This window comes from Hemitrygon akajei, chromosome 18 (genome assembly GCF_048418815.1).
Source record: "Hemitrygon akajei chromosome 18, sHemAka1.3, whole genome shotgun sequence".
In the NCBI taxonomy this organism is placed as follows: domain Eukaryota; kingdom Metazoa; phylum Chordata; class Chondrichthyes; order Myliobatiformes; family Dasyatidae; genus Hemitrygon; species Hemitrygon akajei.
In genome coordinates this window covers 39898072-39919067 of record NC_133141.1, presented here as the reverse complement: position 1 = coordinate 39919067, position 20996 = coordinate 39898072, and the positions used below count along the sequence as shown (strand labels likewise).

Sequence of the window (20996 nt, the reverse complement as noted above, 5' to 3'; positions counted from 1 at the left end):
AGTCTAACATCCTGCTGCCATTGAGAGGCTGGATCCTGTCTCCAAGCCCCGAACACTTATCGTCCAAAAAGGCCTTGGTTGCAGAACATGCTAACACAACAAATATATGGATTGAATGACACTGTGAATGTACAGATTGAACACTATGAATGTAAAGAAAGCCAGGCACTTTGTGTGTGTGTGTATATATATATTAATACAATTTATGTTTGGAAAAGAAACTGAACACTGATCCAGGTCAAAGCCATTATGGAATCACACACAATGTGCCGGAACAGCTCAGCAAGTCATGCAGCATCTCTGGAGGGGAATAAACAGTCAACGATTCGGGCCGAAACTGGGATCATCCATCCAGCTGTTGGGTATTCATGTCCAGTTCTGAACAGAAGCAACCAAGACCAAGCCAACTCAGTAATGAGCACAATAATTACTAGATAATGATTTAGATTCCAGAGATCCTCAGGTCAATAACTGACCTGACCTTCAGCTCCAGCTGATATTTATTCAGTGGGGACTGAACTATAGGCCCTCCTAACTTGTAGGCTGCTGCTAATAGGCTTTCTTCTCTCTGACAACACAGAAGGCACAAATTTAAAACATTCACTGCCTTCTGCAAAAGGGTATTTCCTCTGTGAATGAAGTGACTCAGGTAGTGGGTTCTGGCGAGAGAGGAGCAACAGCGCATGCAAGAATGCTCTTCTAATGTCTCCAGTGCATATAAGTGAATAATGTTGATCTTTTTAAAACGGGTGCTGTTTGCAAAGCTAGTATTTATCTAATTGAACGCAATTGTTTGCCCATCCCATTCAGAGGCAGTTAAAAGTTAACTCGAGAGTCTGGAGTCCATCACACAGAAAAGACAAGGTCAGTAGATTTGCTTCCTTAAAAGGCAACAATGAATCAGAACCAATTTTAAACAATACATCAGATCTCTCCAGGATCATGATGACTGATTCTTATTTATTAATTCCAGATTTATTTAATTAATTTAAGTGTTCTACACCTGGAGTGATGGGACTTGAACAGACATCTGGATCAGCAATCCAGATTTGTTTGTCCAGTGAAAATTGGGACTTAATTTATTTTTATAGTTTCAGTAGTCTACACACAAGTAAAAGCATAAGTTTGTGATATTAGTTTTATTGACCGTATGTTTATCATAATTGTTTACATGGTATAAAGGGACAAAAGGTAGCCATTCCTAGGAAAACAACCATGAAAATAGCAAAATAAAAGCAGGTAAACATTATCAAATCTGGACAGGGCAGAGTACAATAATCCCATTCTCAAACATGCTAAAAGACTTGAATCTTTTAAAAAGATTCCATGTTTCTTCCTTTATTTATCGTTACTATTGGTAATTACATAATTTTGAAATGTTTTCAGAACTAATCCTGCACAGCCTTATGGGAATCCATCATCATCATCCTCTGCCATTTCTTTAGCAAATTCCAGATCTTGTTGCTCTCGTTCTCGCCTCTCCTGTAAGGAAGAGATTTAAAAGTATGTGCCAAGTATTCACATAAATTCTCAACAAATTCACATTTATAAAGTATTATAACATTGTACCACACTTCCCATACAATAAATTATTATCCTTGAGACACAGATATGCTGGAATCTGGAGCAAAAGAAAACCTGCTGGAGGAATTCAGCAAATCAGGTAGTAATCTATAGAGGGAAATGAACAGTCATGGTTTGTGGTTGTTATGCAGTGGTTCATTTAACATGGCAATAGCTTCATAGGCAGATAGATACCAAAATCAACAAGAAAATTTGGATCAATTGATCTGTTCTTTTGGCTAGAGTGAATTAGGGGAGAATATGCACAAAGCTTTACAGTGCATGTGACCCGAGTTCAATTCCCATCGCTGTCCGTAAGGAGTTTGTACAATCTCCGTGATCTTGTGGGGCGATTGCTGGGCGGTCTGGCTCAAAGGGCCGGAAGGGCCTATTCCACACTGTATCTCAATAAAATGTTTTAAAAATTGCTGGCTAGAACAATATCAGAATCCAAACTGTGCCAAGGGAATCAATAAAATTTGCTCAAGATTGCCAAAACTGGAAATTGGGATGTGGTTCAATGTCTCAGCTGAAGGAACCAGCATGTCTTCAGCTACCAGCTTCTGTAATGCACTCTGGAAGGTTAAATCCAGCCCATTTGATGCCAACATGCCCTCAAATTTCCCTTATTAAAAGCATGCTGAAGTTTTCTATTTCATCATACTTAAGTTATTTCAGAATTTATTCTTTTTTTAATAAGTTTCTTTTCCAAATTTCATTTGCCCTAACTTTAAACAGCTTTAAGTTCCTCGGCATCCACATCACTGAGGATCTCGCGTGGTCTGTACACACCAGCTGTGTGGTGAAAAAGGCACAACAGCACCTCCTTCACCTCAGACGGTTGAGGAAGTTTGGTATGGGCCCCCAAGTCCTAAGAACTTTCTATAGGGCACAATTGAGAGCATCCTGACTGGCTGTATCACTGCCTGGTATGGGAACTGTACTTCCCTTAATCGCAGGACTCTGCAGAGAGTGGTGCAGACAGCCCAGCGCATCTGTAGATGTGAACTTCCCATGATTCAGGACATTTACAAAGGCAGGTGTGTAAAAAGGGCCCGTAGGATCATTGGGTACCCGAGTCACCCCAACCACAAACTGTTCCAGCTGCTACCATCTGGGAAAAGGTACCGCAGCATAAAAGCCAGGACCAACAGGCTCTGGGACAGCTTCTTCCACCAGGTCATCAGACTGATTAACTCACACTGATTTGAGTGTATTTCTATGCTACACTGACTGTTCTTTTTATTATAAATTACTATGATTGCACATTTAGACGGAGATGTAACGTAAAGATTTTTACTCCTCATGTATGTGAAGGATGTAAGATATGAAGTCAATTCAATTCAACTTTAAATTACATCATCAGCTCAAATTCCATGCTAGTAGAACTTTTCTTAATCCCAATTCTCCATATTTGTGAAAATCTTAAATACAATTGGGCCACAGGGTGCAGTTTCCTCATGTTTCAGTTTTGCTAAAGTCAAGAATTATCATATCTTACAATAATTCTGCAAGTCACCCCTAGTTCTCAACACCACAGATATGAATGAATTCTTAATCTTAAAATCAAAAGTCAAATGTGTGTATGCTTCTGTTCCTATGATGGCAGAAAGTTTCCCCCTTCTCTCCATTTGTTCCTTCTCATCAATCTTGTGTTTTTGATGCCATTCATTACAATACTGTTGAGATAACGGTGACAATATTGAGTAATTCTTGTGTGTCCTTTCCTACTTATGGACAAAAGTAATCTAAGCACAACTGTAAAAACAATGCGTTCATTACCTGGGGATGGCCTGGAGACATTTCCCAATAGTGAATACACACTCTAACCTTATTAACCTAGATGTAACTTCAAAATTAGCTCCAGTTAAATCTATAGCTCTACATGCAATATTCTAGCTGTTCCCTTTAATAATCTAACTATACCCAGTCCTCACAGGATTTTGCAGATGATTAAACACCCTATTTATGTACTTCCATCTAATCATGTGATTTTGGCCATTTTAAACTCCATCGGCAATTTTCTGCTCATGGTACCCAATTTGCTGTCATGCACAGACTCAAAAAAAGTCAAAACCAATCGCTCCAACGCCATTCCACAACGTTCCATTGCAACAGATATACCACTTTGGATACTGTTGTGGGGGAAGAGGGGGAGGGAGGGAAATGACCCAACAGAGGAAAGTCACAGTAGTTGGGTCTCTGGCACTGGCCCTAGCTCTGTGACTTAGAAGGGAAGGGAGGAAAATAGGCATGCTGTAGTGATAGATGATTCATTAGTTAAGGGAACAAAATGGAGGTTCTGTGGGCAAGAACAAGATTCCCGGATAGTATTTTGCCTCCTGGGTACCAGGGTCTGGGATATCTCAGATCGAGTCTTCAGCATTCGTAGGTGGGAGGGTGAACAGCCAGAAGTTGTGGTCCATGTAGGTACCAATGACCTGGGTAGGATGAGTGACGAGGTTTTGCATGGCGAGTTCTGGGAGTTAGGTGCTAGGTTAAAGGGCAGGACCTACAGGGTTGTGATCTCAGTATTGCTACCCATGCCACGTGCTAATGAGGCCAGAACTAAACAGATCATACAGATTAATGCCAGAGTGCCAGAACAGATAGTGGAGAGGTTTTGGAGACAGATGTTAAGACCACAGACAAAGCCAAGAATCAAAAGGCTGAGCATGGCGCGACTAAAGACTTGAGCTACACAGATTTCAATGCAAGTATCGTAGGAAAGGCAGATGAGCTCAGGATATAGATAAACACATGGAATTATGATAGTGTAACCATTAGTGAGACTTGATTACAGGAGGGAATAAAGGAGGAGGGGTAGCATGACTAGTCAAGGAAAATGTCACTGCAGAGCTCAGTCAGTACAGACTGGAGAACTCATCTAGTGAGGCATTATGGATGGAACTGAGGAAAAAGAAAGTTATGACCACATTAATGGGGCTATATTACAGATCTCCCAAGAATCTGTGGGATTTAGAGGATCAGATTTGTAGAGATCACAGATTTCTGCAAGAAACATAAGGTTGTTATAAGAGGTAATTTTGACTTTCCACATATTGACTGGGACTGCCATACACTAAAAGGGCTAGATGGAATACAGAAGTCCCAATGAGAGAGTGTGCAATACTTGATCCTCTATTAGGGAATGAGACTGGGAATGCTACAGAAGTTTATGCAGGAGGACACTTTGCATTTAGTGATCATAACGCCATTAGTTTCAAAGTAAATATGAAAAAAGATAGGTCTGGTCCGTGGGTTGAGATTCTAAACTGGAGAAAGGCCAATATTGATGGTATCAGAAAGAATCTGGTAAGTGTGAAATGAGACAGGCTGCTTTCTGGCAAAGGTGTACTTGGTAAGTGGGAGGACTTCAAAAGTGAAATTTTAAGAGTACAAAGCTGTCAGAATAAAATGTAAATATTAACAGGTCTAACAGGTAAAGATAACCTCAGTTTTCATGAGATATTGAGGCCCTGGTTAAGAGAAAAAAAAGGAGGTACACAACAAGTATAGGCAAGTAGGAACAAATGAGGTACTTATGGAATAAGAGAACACTTAAGGCCTGAGGTTGCTCTGGCAGACAAGGTGAAGGAGAATCCTAAGGGATTCTACAGATACGTTGAGAGCAAAAGGATTGCAAGGGACAAAACTGGTCCTCTGGAAGATCAGAATGGTAATTCGTGTGGAGCCAAAAAAGATGGGGGAGATCTTAAATGGATTTTTTGCATCTCTATTAACTCAGGATACGGACACAGAGTGAGGCAAAGCAGCATCAACTTCATGGACTCTATACAGATTACAGGAGGAGGAGCTGTTTGCTCTCGAGGCAAATTAGTGTAGACAAATCCACAGGGCCTGGTGAGGTGTTCCCTCGGATCCTGTGGGAGGTAAGTGTAGAAATTTTCAGAAGCCCTTTGACAAGGTGCCACACATGAGGCTGCTAACAAGAGCCTATGGAATTACGGGAAAGTTACATACGTGGATAGAGCGTTGGGTGATTGGCAGGAAACAGAGAGTGGGAATAGAATAAAGGGATCCCATTCTGCTTGGCTGCCGGTTACCAGTAGTGTTCCACAGGGGTCCGTATTGGGGCTGCTTCTTTTTACATTGCATATCAACGATTTGGATTATGGAATAGATGGCTCTGTGGTTAAGTTTGCTGATGATACAAAGATAGGTGCAGGGGCCGGTAGTGCTGAGGAAACAAGTGAGTCTGCAGAGAGACTTGGATAGATTGGGAGAATGGGCAAAGAAGTGGCAAATGAAATACAACGTTGGAAAGTGTATGGTCATGCACTTCGGTAGAAGAAATAAATGGGCAGACTATTATTTAAATGGGGAGAGAATTCAAAGTTCTGAGATGCAACGGGACTTGGGAGTCCTTGTGCAGGATACCCTTAAGGTTAACCTCCAGGTTGAGTCAGTAGTGAAGAAGGCTAATGCAATGTTGGCATTCACTTCTAGAGGAATAGAATATAAGAGCAGGGATGTGATGTTGAGGCTCTATAAGGCACTGGTAAGACCTCACTTGGGAGTACTGTGTGCAGTTTTGGGCTCCTTATTTAAGGAAGGATGTGATGACGTTGGAGAGGGTTCAGAGAAGATTCACTAGAATCATTCTGGGAATGAGAGGGTTAACATATGAGGAACGTTTGACCGCTCTTGGACTGTACTCCTTGGAGTTTAGAAGAATGAGGGGGGACCTCATAGAAACATTTCGAATGTTGAACGGCATGGACAGAGTGGATGTGGCAAAGTTGTTTCCCATGGTGGGGGAGTCTAGTACGAGAGGGCGTGACTTAAGGATGGCAGGGTGCCCATTCAGAACAGAGGTGTGAAGAAATTTTTTTAGCCAGAGGGTGGTGAATCTGTGGCATTTGTTGCTACAGGCGGCAATGGAGGCCAAGTCATTGGGTGTATTTAAGGCAGAGATTGCTAGGTATCTGAGTAGTCAGGGCATCAAAGGTTATGGTGAGAAGGCGGGGGAATGGGACTAAATGGAAGAATGGATCAGTTCATAATAAAATGGCGGAGCAGACTCGATGGGCCGAATGGCCAACTTCTGCTCCTTTGTTTTATGGTCTAAATTGCAGGGGCCCTAGCAGAGATATTTAAATCACCTCTGGCCATTTAAATCACCGTGGTGCCAGAGGATTGGAGGATAGCTAATGTTGTTCCACCTGTTTAAAAAAGGCTCTAAAAATAAACCAGGTAATTACAGGCAGTGATCCTAACATCAGTAGTGGGAGTTACTGTAATGTATTCCGAGACCGGATACATGTATATTTGGATAGACATGGACTAATTTGTGCATGGTTGGTTGAGTCTAACCAATCTTAGAGCTTTTTGAGAACATTACCAAGAAAGTTGATGAAGGCAAGGCAGTGCTTATTGTTTTCAAGGCATTTGACAAGGTCCTGCATGGAAGGTTGGTCAAGAAGGTTCAGTTGCTTCACATTCAAGATGATGTAATAGTCTGGATTAGACATTGGTTTTGTGGGAGAAGCCAGAGACTGGTAGTAGACAATTTTCTCTCTGACTGGAGACCTGTGACTAGTGAAGTGCCGCAGGGATTGGTGCTGGGTCCGTTGTTGTTTGTCAGCTAAATCAATGATCTGGATGATAATGTGATTAACTGGATCAGCAAATTTGCGGATGACATCAAGACTGTGGGTGTAGTGGACAGTGAGGAAGGCTATCATGGCTTGCAGCAGGAAGAATGGCAGATGGAACTTAACGTAGACAAGTGTGAGGTGTTGCACTTCAGTCGGAACAACCTGGTTTGGTCTTACACAGTGAATGGTAGGGCACAGAGGAGTGGTGGAGAACAAAGGGATCTGGGAATACAGGGCCATAATTCATTGACAGTGGCATCACAGGTAGATAGTCACTTTTATTGTCATTTCGACCATAACTGCTGGTACAGTACATAGTAAAAATGAGACAACGTTTTTCAGGACCATGGTGTTACATGACACAGTACAAAAACTAGACTGAACTACATAAGAAGCAACACAGAAAAAAAAACTACACTAGACTACAGACCTACCCAGGACTGCATAAAGAGTTGTAAAGAAAGTTTTTTGCACATTGGCCTTCATAAGTCAAAGCACTGAGAATAGGAGATGGGATGTTATGCTGAAGTTGTACAAGGCCTAATTTTGAGTATTGTGTGCAGTTCTGGTCACCTACCTACAGGAAAGATGTCAATAAGATTGAAAGAGAACAGAAAAAATTTACAAGGATGTTGACAGGACTTGAGGACCTGAGTTATAGGGAAAGATTGAATGGTTTAGGACTTTATTCCGTGGCGCATGGAAGATTGAGGGGAGATTTGATAGAGATATACAAAATTATGAAGGGTATAGATAAAATAAATGCAAGCAGGCTTTTCCCACAAAGGTTGCATGGGACTACAATTAGAGGTCAGGGGTGAAAGCTGAAAAGTTTAAGAGGAACATGATGGGAAACTTTTTCACTCAGAGGGTTGTGAGAGTGTGGAACAAGCTCCAGCGCAAGTGGTGCACGTGAGCTCAATTTCAATGTTTAAGAGAAGTTTGGATAGGTACATTGATGGTAGGGGTATGGAGGGCTATGGTCCCAGTGCAGATTGATAGGAGTAGACAGCCCAAATGTTTCAGCATGGACTAGATGGGCCGAATGACCTTTTCGTGCTGTACTTTTCTGTGACTATAACAGTTGAGACTCCTTTTTGCATTCCACTAACTTTCTTGAGTACATTCTAGTTATATTGGAACCCTGCCTAAAACTTTTGACAGGAATCCTTTGGGAATGAACTTTGTAAATCAAGTCCGTAGGACAATGCCTCCAGGTAGGTAATATCCACTATGCTGACTTTATAATATATCCTAATCACCTCACAGAAATGTACCTTCTTAGTCAAACTCTGAAATTAGTACATCTGCCAGGTGATCTGATATCTATCTCTCATTAGTTTCAAATACTTTCCCCCATATTAACATGACACTTTCTTCAATGGGTACCTCACCTCTGCTGACTCCAGGTCTTTGTTGTATGACTTGGGTGGAAATCGCATTGCCTGTAAATCAAAGTAGAATAATGAGATTTTCATGCACTGAAGATAATGGATACCCACAATAATGTCAACAATCAACAATGTTTTGGACATGCCCTGAGCAACACTCAGTTATTTCTAGAGCCAAAGCAAAGCATTAAACTCTGGCCTCCACTCAGACCTGCTGCCCTCCATCAGAAAGTGTACAATCTCTCTAATATAATCTGCTTCTCTGGATGCATTTCCTCAATGTACTTGGAGTCCCTTGTCTATCTATGCAATAATTGAGCTGGAAGAAAAACTGACCTTCAATTCTAAACTAAGATTGTCTTGCATATCAATCTAACTAACCAGTGAGAGTTCTGATTTTATTTCAATCTCAAACTGATTTCCACAACACCCTCATTTCAAAAAGTCAATTCAATGGAACCATAGAAAAATCACAGTGGAGATTTGTGCCATACTTTGACAGACATGTTGTGGATATCCAGACAGAAGGAGATTCTCTGGTGGAAGGCCAGTTGCGGTTCCCTTGTACCATAAATATCGATCGTCTCTTTAGACTGTACGTATCCTCTCTCATGGTTAATACTGGCCTCAATCACTCCATCACGAATGGCCTGGTTAAAGAAAAAGAACAGATTCAAGTTATTTCCCCAACTTTTATCTCTTTGCTTTTGAAAAGTCTGCCTCACATTGGAGTACAAGAGCATCAAGATTGCATTATTTCTTAAGATATCACTTCAACTGAGAAAGTGACTAGGTCATAAGAGTACTTGACCAGGCAAGGTCTTAATAAGCACAATCCCAAATGAACGTTGTGTATCTAGCACATATTACTAGAAACCAATGGGCAGAATTTTCTTTGTACTTTTGTTTCTTCTCTCCTGTTCAGATTACCTTGGCAACTATAAACTCTGCATCCTCAGGGCTGTCCAGCTGGAGCTTCTGTGCAATGTCAGAGAGAGAGATGCGGGAGTAAGATAAGCTAATCATCCTTACACCTGCAGAGAGGGGAAAAAAGGGTATTAAAATTGTTTAAGCTTATTCTTTAAAAATCCATTATACTTTTATAAGCAGAATAAAACATTACATTTTCTTCTTGAACAGAGTGTGGTTAAACAAAGGGAGACAGACTTGTGTACAAGTCATTGCAGCAGAGTCCTACAGTTTGGTGAACATGTGCAGCTGGTCCAAGTTTCTTCCTGTACCTCTACTACTTCTGGGATCTTGCCTTAGCACCCTACTATTTTCACCTCTCAGGCTCTTAAATCTGCTTTGGCCTCTCCAACTCACAATGTGCTCCTGCCCTTTCTCAGTCATACAGTATGGAAACAGCCCCTTTGGCTCAACTGTTCCATGTTAACCAAGCAGCTCAACCAAGTTAGTCCCATTTGCCAAAGTCCTTCTTAAACAGGGGTTCCTCACCTGGGGTCCATGGACCCCTTGCTTAATGGTATTGGTCCATGGCATAAAAAAGGTTGGGAACCCTTGCTCTAAACCTTTTCTATGTATATAACTGCTCAATTTTCTCTTACAATCTGTTATTGTACCTGCCTCAACCACTACCACTGGCATACATTCTATATACAGACCACCTTCTAGGTGAAAAGGATGCCCCCAAGATTCCTATTAAACCTCTCCTCTCTTATCTTAAACCTATGTCCTATAGTTCTTGATTCTCCAACCCTGGGGAAAAAACTCAGTTCATTCACCTTATCTATGCCTCCATGATTTTGTATACCTTTATAAGATCACCTTCCAATCTCCTACCTTTCAAGGAATAAAGTCCTAGCCTGTCCAACCTCACCCAATTACCCTGTCCCTCAAGTTGTGACAGTATCTTTGTAAATCTTTTCTGCACTCTTTCCAGTTTAATAACATCTCTGCTATTGCAGGGTGAACAAAACTGAATGCAATGGTCCAAGTATGACCTCACCAACATCTTGTACAACTCAACATAACCTCCCAGTTTCTACACTCTGTATTCTGACTGATGAAGACCAATGTGCCAAAGACCTTCTTCACTACCCTATCTATCTGTGACTCCACTTTCAGAGAAACTCCAAGGTTCCTCTGTTCTGCAACACTCCCCTGGGCCTTTTTGCTCACTAAGTCCTACCTTGATTTCACTTTCTCAAAATGCTTTACGCTTACCTGAATTAAACTCTGTTTTGCCATTCCTCAGCCCACTTATCCAGCTGACCAAAATCCCACTGTAATTCTTGATACTTTCGTCACTGACTATATTACCACACATTTTAGTGTCATTGGTAACTATTATTTGGATTTTTTTTAGCAAAATCTAAAAATCTATCCATTACATTGTTGGGAAATGGGATCATACCCTTACGTCATATATGTCAAACTCAAGGCCCGCGGTGGAATTATCTTTGGCCCGCGAGATAATATCTACCGTAGATGCCGGATTATAAGCCGCTACTTTTTCCCCACGCTTTGAACAGCTTTGAACACTGCGGCCTTTACTACGGTGCGGCTAATGCATGGGTTTTTTTCATGCCGCCAAAAACATTTTGCCTCGTAACAGTAGACCAATAAAATTGATGAGTAGTTCACAGAGGTCCAATGAAATTGTACGATAAATCAAGCGCACTTTCACAATTAAATTATTGTAAATCAGTCATTTGTACTCACCCTCATCAACATGGAAAACACTCGAAGAAAAGCATTGTGCTGCCTTTATGGCAGTTATTTAGTTTATAATATTTTCGCTTAGTAATTCATTTGTTAGTATTTTCTAGTTAAAGTTAGAAGTGTTTTAAGTATATTTGTTTTCTGTACTACATCCCGGGATGCTATGACGTCACATCCGGTTTCGCCGCGTCTTGTGGGAAATACCGGTTTGCGATAAACGGAAAGGTGGGGGCGAGCGCATTAGACCCGCGCGAGAACGCTGCTTTTAAGTTAAAGGCGATCAATAACTTTTCCTGGTAGGCTGCAGTATATATTTTTTTACCAGTCGTTAGGAGATATTGGAATGTTGTTCGTGCACTGTTCAGTAAAAAAGTATACGCAACGTAATTTGTGTGTTACCGATACGTATGTATATTTAAAAGTAGCCGTGTTACAGGCACGGTTCGAAAAAAAGCATTTGCAATATGTATTTGTTTATGTTACCATATGGATTTAATTAAAAGTTAAAAAATCCTCACGTGTAATATCTTTCTGTGTAAATATCTCATATTACAACGTGGGACACCTGCGGCTTAAAATCCGGTGCGGCTTGTACAAGTACAAAATTGATTTTCTTTCTAAAATTAGAGCCTGCGGCTTTTAATCAGGTGCGCTCTGTAGTACGGAATCTACGGTAATTACTATTAAAGCTGGCCCCAGTAATCGAAGCGCCTATAGCGTATGATATGGCTAATGCTGAGTTTATTCAGGTACTAGGTTTTCAGGGTTTTTAGTGTTTATTCGGCAGTCTTCTTCATAAGAAACAGAATTTGTAAAGTGAAACACTTTGTAGTTATAGCAGAGACTGAGACACATGAGAGCAGGCTGAAAAAACGGAGGCAACAAAAGCTGCGTTCGCACGCGTCCGACTGATCTGGCCCGCATGAAGCTGCATTTTGCTCAATCCGGCCTGTGACCTAAAATGAGTTTGACACCCCTGCCTTACGTCATGAAGAAAGTGACCACACAGAAAAATTATATATATTTTTAATAACTAGACAATTGCCCCATTAGTGACCGTGACTCCTGCTGCCACTCACCATACAAGCAGCAAACTAGCAAAAATAAACTAAATGGTAATTCAGCTTGTAAAAACAAAAATTCAAATGACAGTCACTAATTTATTATGACAGAATGAGAGAAAAAAAGGTAACAGAACAGGAAGCCAACTGAGCAGAAGCTTCAGAATCAATTACAATCCACAAGTGTTGTATAAATTCAACTTTCCTTCGTGTGAAATTAAATTTTGAGTCCTTATTATACAGCGAATTAACTCGGATATTGCATAATCAGACACTATTTAAATGAACAGTTTTGATACAATTTAAATATTGACTCCAACAAACTATTATCTGTAATGCAAAGTGAAGGGGCTGCTGTTTTTTCTTACGATCATCTTTAAAATGAGATTATAATAATCAGTACCTTTGTCTGTGCTCTGAAAGTGCATCCATTGAAGTAAACTATTTCCCACATCTTCAGACTTGTGTTCTCTATGAGTGAAAATGCCAGCTTTGGGTAGCTATGTTGTAGTCTCACATGTGCTAGGGATCTGCAGAACCTCTTGTACTCTTGAGTTTTAATGACTAGCAATATTACTTAGAAAGACAAATGTGCCCTAATATTTGTATAGTGTTACATATAGACTCTCTGGAACCAAGATCACTGCATATAAGTACAGAATTAAGAACTCTGGCTTATCTTTCCTTCTATTTCTCAGGGTCACTTGAAGTCAATCACAGTTTCCTATCTATAACTTTAGTTAAAATCAGTATGAACTACCTATTTAACCTTAGCACCACCTTAAGTAAAACTTGTACTCAATTAAGGAACCCCAAGATATGACCGATCTTAGCATGAAATTGATTCCCAGTTGTTCAAGATAGACAGACAATGATCATGTAGTAAATTCATCAAATTTGGAGCAAAGATACTTTAATTAATCACAACTAGCTGTTTTCAGGACTTGGCATTGAATAAACTGATCAAAAGAAGCTGCTGTGGGTAAACTTTCCACCTAGGAATACTGACCTGTTTTGATGACGTTGTGTCGCAGGCGGATGATCAGTGTGTAGGTGCCATCAGTCTGAAACTTCTCTCCAAACTGCTCTAACACCTGGTTAAACTTTGCCAAGTTCCCAGTGCGCACAGCTGAGGGGGTAGAGAGACAAATGTGGGACACTCATTATCGAGAACAGCTTATCAAAAACCATCAGTGAAGGATTTTATACAGTGTCGTTTAAAAAGAAACAGCTCAAGAAATAGACCTAGTTTAAACCATGCCATATTTAGCATAAAGAGGAGCATAGTATTTTTACTAATGTAATAAGAAACAAATAGCGATGCAAATTAATTCCTGATTAAAACAAATTGAAATTATCGGTAGTCATTGCAATCATATATTGCAGATATTTCAGTTTCCAAAATCGAAACTTTGAAATGCATAGCTTTAGTATGACTCAGATTGAAGTGAAGGCATTTGCTTCTAGGACCAACTGCTCCTTGCACAAGGCAACTTAAAACTTCCTTGTCATGTACAAACTTGTTAATCTTTTTGAGCTCATTGTTGAATGCCATTGAGCCTCAGGGTTAAGAAAAGAAAATTTAAATCCATATACATCTGCATAAAATAAATCTCAAGTTGCTAAGGACAATAAGTGTTTGTTATCTTATGTAGAATTTATCATCTATTAAACCAACAGCACTAAAAGGCACTAACAATTCCAGTTCTAGTTTAGCTTTTAAGAGAGATCTTTGTGAAATCTTAGCCAAAAATACAGAATGTTTTTTTTTAAAATCAATAAGGCTCTCTTCAAAAATCACACTAAGGAGAGTCTATTATAAACGTTATCAAGCGTTAGAGCCTGAAGGTCCACTTTTATGTTGGATCTCAAGGCCGCAAGCTGAAAATGCTGCCGGGATTTCTGCTTATGTAATATGCTTATATCTCGAGAATACTCAGCACATGCCAAAGGGAGCACAGTTGCCACTAATTACACAAAATTCTGTTGTGCTAATGAGGATTCCAAGAACACCAAACTGGCATTAAGAGCTTGAACTTCAAGAGAGGTTGGCAATAAAAGGCCCCATTTTATCTGGGCCACTGGCACAAGTGACATTCATTTCCCTTCACTAATTGACACCATTGATTATCCTCACCCCTACACTCACGGTCACTATTCTAGTACACTCCATTCTCCATCAATCCTTCTCCCTCTCCTTCACCAATCATATGCCCAACAAATCCCTATATACCTAATCCAATTGACAATTCATCATCTCCTCTCTGCAAAATAGCAGGAGATTGTGTGGAACAGCCTTAGGGTACATTGAACATGTAAGCATCTCCATTTAATGTGATTCTTTCATAAGCAAAAAATTGCTGCAGGAAAAATTTGGTGGGCCACTATTAAAAAAACCATCTTTCTTCAAAGCCACTGAGCTTTCAATTCCATGTTTAAGAAACGGAAAAACTGCTTTTTTAATACAGGCTGCATCACTGTCTGGTATGTTTGGGGGGGGGGCTACTGCACAGGACCGAAAGAAGCTGCAGAAGGTTGTAAATCTAGTCAGCTCCATCTTGGGTACCAGCCTACAGAGTACCCAGGACATCTTCAAGGAGCGGCATCTCAGAAAGGCAGCATTCATTATTAAGGACCTCCAGCACCCATGCCCCTTTTTCACTGTTACCATCAGGTAGGAGGTACAGAAGCCTGAAGATACACACTCAGCGATTCAGGAACAGCTTCTTCCCCTCTGCCATCCGATTCCTAAATGGACATTTAACCCATGAACACTACCTCACTTTTTAAAAATATATATCATTTCTGTTTTTGCAGGATTTTTAATCCATTCAATATACATATACTGTAATTGATCTATTTACTTATTATTATTACTACTTTTTTCTCTTCTATATTATGTATTGTATTGAACTGCTGCTGCTAAGTTATCAAATTTCATGATACATGCCGGTGATAATAAACCTGATTCTGATTTAACTTTTCAAAATTTAGAGATACAGTGCAGAACAGCCTACCGAGCCATGCCACCCAGCACACCACTGATTTAACACTAGTCTAATCATAGGATGATTTTACAATGACCAATTAACCTACTAACCAGAATTGTACACTGAACTCTGACACCGAGCTGCAATAGCATCGCACTAACCGCTACACCACTGTGGTACCCCATCGGAAAAAATTTATTCTTTTGACGGGCCAACAGAGAGCCAAGTTCTCTGCTGCTGGTCATGCACAGAGGTGAAAATCAACTTTGGTAGTTAATGAAAGCAACAGTTCAATATGATCTTACACGTTAAACAAGTGAAGCTTTAACAACACAAACTGTAGCTGCTGGAAATGACATAATGACTCTTTGTAAAGACAAGACATCCAAACAGAAAAAAATGATATGATCTAATTAGTACACATTATTGTTACATATCATTCCACATTATTGCATTGTAAATAAACTACAACTTGTACCAAATTGTCCCTCCTACAGTATACTGTTGTGAGGAATGGTTTGAGATGGGGTTGGGGCTGTGTAATGGGGTAAAGCAACTTATTCCAACTAGATGACTTGCTTTTCAAATAAATGCATTGAGATTATATAATGAACAAAACACAAACTCCATCTGCCTAAATCTCAGACAACATTCAGGGTAACTGGTTTCTAAGGGAAAAAAAATCTGAAATCTGCTTTGAATCTAACGTTTGTGTCTAGCTACCTCGTACTGACCCTGAGTGAGCAGGAAGTATGGCATCAGGGACCTCTTGAGTGACGGTTGTCGGAACTGTAGCCTGTCCGGGATCTCACCCAATAGTAACTCCACAACAATCAGCAACTTATGAACCTGGTAATGAAATGCACATTCCCCACAAAATTATTTGTTACAACATTTACAGAGCCACTTCATTAGTTAAGATTAATAATATTTAATGGAAAACATTTAAAAAATTAAAACTAGCAGCATGTTTTTAAAATTAAAAAAAGCTATAGGAACAGAAGACCTAACTCACTGTTTGCTTGAAGCCAACTGCAGTATGCTGTGGAGCTTTTCGTAGAGCATTGGTCAATGTTCTTCGTGCCTCTGAATATTCCAACTGAATTGCTTTAATACGACCTGAAAGTGACAAACGTGACGGCTTCCAAAAAAATTTATAAAAATATATCTTGGATATATCTGTAATATTCTGATTTGATGGTTTACATGTCTAGATCCAACATTTCAAAGCAACTAAGAACAGATTAATTCATATTTTGCTGAAACTACAAGCATCTTTGTCTTAACACAAAGTACCACAGGATTATTTACTAGCTACCTTGTCACAGAGAACCTCTAAGATGAGCAGTCATAAACATGAGATTCTACAGGTGCTGTAAGTCTTGAAGAACACATACAAAGTGCTGATGGAACTCAGCAGGTCAGGCATTATCAATGGGGAGGAATCAACAGTTGACATTTCCGGCTGTGGCCCTTCATCAGGACTGGAGAGGAAGGGGGAAGAAACCAGAAAAAGATGAGTGGGTGGAGGGGAAAGAGTACATGGTGGCAGGAGATAGGTAAAACCAGTTATTGTTGGTAACACTTTTGAAGTCATGAGTCATGCACAAAAAGGAATGGGGACATTGTGTTGCATCATGACTGGGGAAATAAATGAATGTGCTTTCCACAACAGTTGTCCCCTCTAAGTCTTTCTATTTTATTTTAAGTGGTCATACCTCTTTAGCCTTTACTTCAGATTGGACTGAATCTCACCTGTGTAATAAAGGTATCGTGCCCACTCATTGTTGTTAGCTTGTTCGGGGAAAATGGATTTAGAGACGAGTTTCTCAGCCTGATCATACAAATTATACACCAGGTAATTTCTCAGTAACAGGTTCAGCAAAGTAGCCTGTCCATCATGATCGTGGCGCAGGGTGGCCGTCCTTAAACGTGCATGCAAGAAGCTGAAAAACAAGCAAATTACTGACAAGTTTGTAAAATTACACTGTGGGCAATAGTGAAGATGCTCATCTCCCTGGTCTACCACAACAATTTTAGCATCTTCATGTATTTGTTTTACCTTTCGCAAAAGGAACCATTTTATACTAGAGAGACTATAGATAGTGGGATCTGGGGCAACATTTATATTAAGATTAGCAACAAATGTCACCAAAAGACTTGCAAAACATCAAAGATTGACAAAAATAGCTTCACAGTTTATCAATCATGGAGATATTATGGGGCTACAAACTTCTGCTAGCTTGTGTTTTGGGACCTATGTTGTTTTGATGGAATACAAATCTTGTTTGTTATGAGCCATGGCTGTCATTACCTCAAAGGAGAGGCAGAAAAGTATGCAAAAACTAATGGAAGAGTTCAAGACTGAAATGCAAGAGACTTCTATTGATCTGTGAATCTGTAATAATTGGGTCAAGTTTATGATCATTGATAGAAGCAAGGGAATGGGATATTGGAAGTTACTTCTCAGAAATGGTCATTTGAACTTGAAATTCATCCTATCCAAATACTACTAAAGTCAAATCAATCATTTAAGAGGGAATTATTATACTGTTTCTGGAATTCTATAACAGAGGTCAATTAAGAATTTGATAATAATCTGGGTGCTGAATATTTGTTGCCATACCCATATTTTCAGTCCCAAAGCACATCCCATTTCTCTGCACTCACCCATCCTCATTGGCAGTAATTTAAAATGACTGGCTAAAATTGATTTCTTTATCTGGTGACAGGCAACACCTCCAGTAACAAGATCAGCAAAAAGACAATTAAAATTGATTCTATTTATGGACTTAGTTAAATGTATCAAATCACAAAACATCATTATCATAAAACATCATCAGCATTATCTTCAGAAGTGTAATTTCAACATGACTTTACTTTTGCTCAAGGAAGCAAGATGCAAAGACTCCCTCACCTTCTGACTGCATCAAGTTTGTTTAGAAACTCATAGACACGAGCATGGTAATAGTAACATTTAGCTGCAACCAAGTCTAGAGCCCGGCGATTCTGAGCAGCAATCTTTTGCATCAGGTCATCAGAGGATTTCTGTGCCTGCACAAAAAAAATGGACATTGCATTTTTTTAAAAAAATATCAACTTTCCAGTAACCTTAATGTGAGGGTGAATAATCACTAATGAGAATCTTCAGCTCAGACACATTTTCCAGCTGAAACTGACCAGGGACCCTGTTCTGTCTACTTTCTGAACTTGTGTATCTGATTTTCAATGGTTGCCGTGCCTTCCAGGGCTCTGAGCTCTGGTATTTCTCGTCTCAAATCTCGACTTTTCATCTCTACTTCAAGTATCAGTTTAGATACAACCTCTGCCTAAGCTGTTGATCATCTGAACTAATAACATTTTACACAGTACAATGATAAATTTTGTTAGATAATTCTCTTGTGAAATGTTCTGGTATAGTTTAACAATCTTGACACTGCTGTGTAATCAACTTGCCCTCCATTTTTACAAATACACAGAACAGTACAGCACAGGAATAGGGCTTTCATCCCATGTGTTTGTGTCCACCACAATGCCAAATTAAACTGTACACCTGCCTGCCAGACAATTTCTTGCCTATGTGTCTGTAAAAAAGTATCAATAAACAATACTTTGTGGCAAGGGGAATGCTTTCCTCTACCTTACCAGGATATATTAGTCAAGATTTTGTATGGAGTTTCTGCCCTGATTTGAGATTGGCCAACTCAACTAGAACTTTGACTTCAACCTGACGCCCTTTGTGTGGGATCTGTGGCTTAGTGCTGTACTAAGTGCTATCTTCATCCTTCAGTGATTTGGGGAAGCTGGATTGCCATTGCTTTCATTACTGCCTGACTAAAGCTTTACAGACACCACTTGCTTTTTAAAATGCAGCACAGGACTTGCATCAAGGCTGACAAACCACAGGACTTACTGCCCAGAGGCTGCTAAAAGACAAGGGGAAAGGTGGGGAGATGGTGGTCAGAGCAGAGAATGTAAAATGTTTCAGTCAAGCTCAATAGAGCTCAGAATATTGTCTGCTTTGAAATCTGGGCCTGGAGAACATTACAGAATCACTTTTGTTTTATAATCCTGCTCAAGCTCTGTGTTCTTCTATTGGTCTCTTAAATACAGGTGTCCCCCATTTTTTGAATGTTCGCTTTACGACACCTTGCTGTTACGAAAGACCTACATTAGTTACCTGTTTTTGCTAACAGGTGTTTTCACTGTTATGAAGAGGCAGCACACGCCGAGCAGCCAAGCTCCTCCCCCGGAACTGCATTCTAGCCGGCATTGCTTAAACACGTGCCTGTGAGCATCTGTGCTTTATGTCGATTTATTTTGTGCATCCATTAGCAAGATGAGTTCTAAGGTATTGGAAAAGCCTAAAAGAGCGCATAAGGGTTACACTTAGCGCAAAACTAGACATAATAAAGCATTTCGATCGTGGTGAACAAAGTAAGGATATAGAGAGTTTGGCTAAGGGTTTGTGGAAGTTGACGAAGATGATGTTGAAGAGGCTTTGGCATCCCATGACCAAGAACTGACAGATGAAGAGACGATGAAGAGGAAAGAATAACAATTGAAGCCGAACGCAGTAGCAAATGGTCCGAAAGTGAAGTCGTCCAGGAACTGAACGTGAAGCAACTGCGTGAGATTTTCGCTGTGATTGACAACGCTGCAATGATTGCAGAAAAGTATGACTTTAATTGTGAAAGAGTACGTAGGTTTAGCGCATATTTGCAGGATGGTTTGAGTGCTAACAAAGAAATATATGATAGAAAAATGCGTGAGGCTAAACAGTCAAGCATAGTCGTTTTTCAATCCTCCCACATCAGACGACGAAACTCAACCTTCGACATCGAGGCAGGCAGACATAGTAGAAGGTGACCTGCCTGTCCTGATGGAAACAGATGACGATGAGATGACACCCCAGTCTCCCACCACCCCAACCTCCGATGACTCAGCCTAACACACTATCATCAGTGTGCTGTCTTCCCGATTCCAGTAAGTGAAACTACACAGGACGTACATTATTTCAACTTTATATAGGCTGTGTATTTTTATGTGTTATTTGGTATGATTTGGCAGCTTCATAGCTTAAAGGTTACTGGAAAGAGTGCTTCTGCCAAGAGCGCTTGCGCTGTGTGCTTCTGGCGAGAGCGTTTGCGCCCAGTGTTTTTGCCGCGAGTGCTGCTGAGAGCGCTTGTGTGAGATTTTTGCTGCGGTGGACAGTGCTGCAATAATTGCAGAAAAGTATTCCTACATTATATAGGCTGTGTATTTATCAGATCATTCCTGCTTTTACTACATGTTACTGTTATTTTAGGTTTTATGTGTTATTTGGCATGATTTAGTAGGTTATTTTTTGGGTCTGTGAACGTTCACAAAATTTTCCCATATAAATGGTAATTGCTTCTTCGCTTTACGACATTCCGGCTTACGAACCATTTCACAGGAACGCTCTACCTTCGAGTAGCGGGGGAAACCTGTATAAAGAATCTGCCCCAAAAGAAAATTGGCAGGTCAGCTTTTTGTTTTAAACTACACTCCAGAACTGTGCATCACAATACTTAAAACCCCAAAGGATGTGGTCACTCACATCTCTCTACAAAACAATGGCTACATTTGGAATGTAACTGATACGATGCCACTTAGCACATCTGGAGAATTTGAAAGTACCAGATAAATGGAAGCGCATTTCGA

At 40.1% G+C, this 20996-nt stretch overlaps 1 protein-coding gene across 1 annotated transcript in view; it reads right to left on the bottom strand.

The window, feature by feature from the left end:
* Window positions 1-1124: 1124 nt before the first annotated feature.
* psmd3 (proteasome 26S subunit, non-ATPase 3) overlaps window positions 1125-20996 on the bottom strand; it is a 33733-nt gene continuing 13861 nt past the window's right edge. Inside the window, exons 4-12 of the mRNA XM_073071460.1 lie at window positions 18229-18365; window positions 17067-17257; window positions 16327-16430; window positions 16046-16160; window positions 13331-13450; window positions 9506-9609; window positions 9070-9225; window positions 8579-8629; window positions 1125-1482 (exon numbers count right to left, since the gene is read on the bottom strand). Coding sequence (XP_072927561.1) covers window positions 1405-1482; window positions 8579-8629; window positions 9070-9225; window positions 9506-9609; window positions 13331-13450; window positions 16046-16160; window positions 16327-16430; window positions 17067-17257; window positions 18229-18365 — 1056 coding nt within the window. The 3' untranslated portion in view covers window positions 1125-1404. The remainder of the gene's footprint in view (window positions 1483-8578; window positions 8630-9069; window positions 9226-9505; window positions 9610-13330; window positions 13451-16045; window positions 16161-16326; window positions 16431-17066; window positions 17258-18228; window positions 18366-20996) is intronic.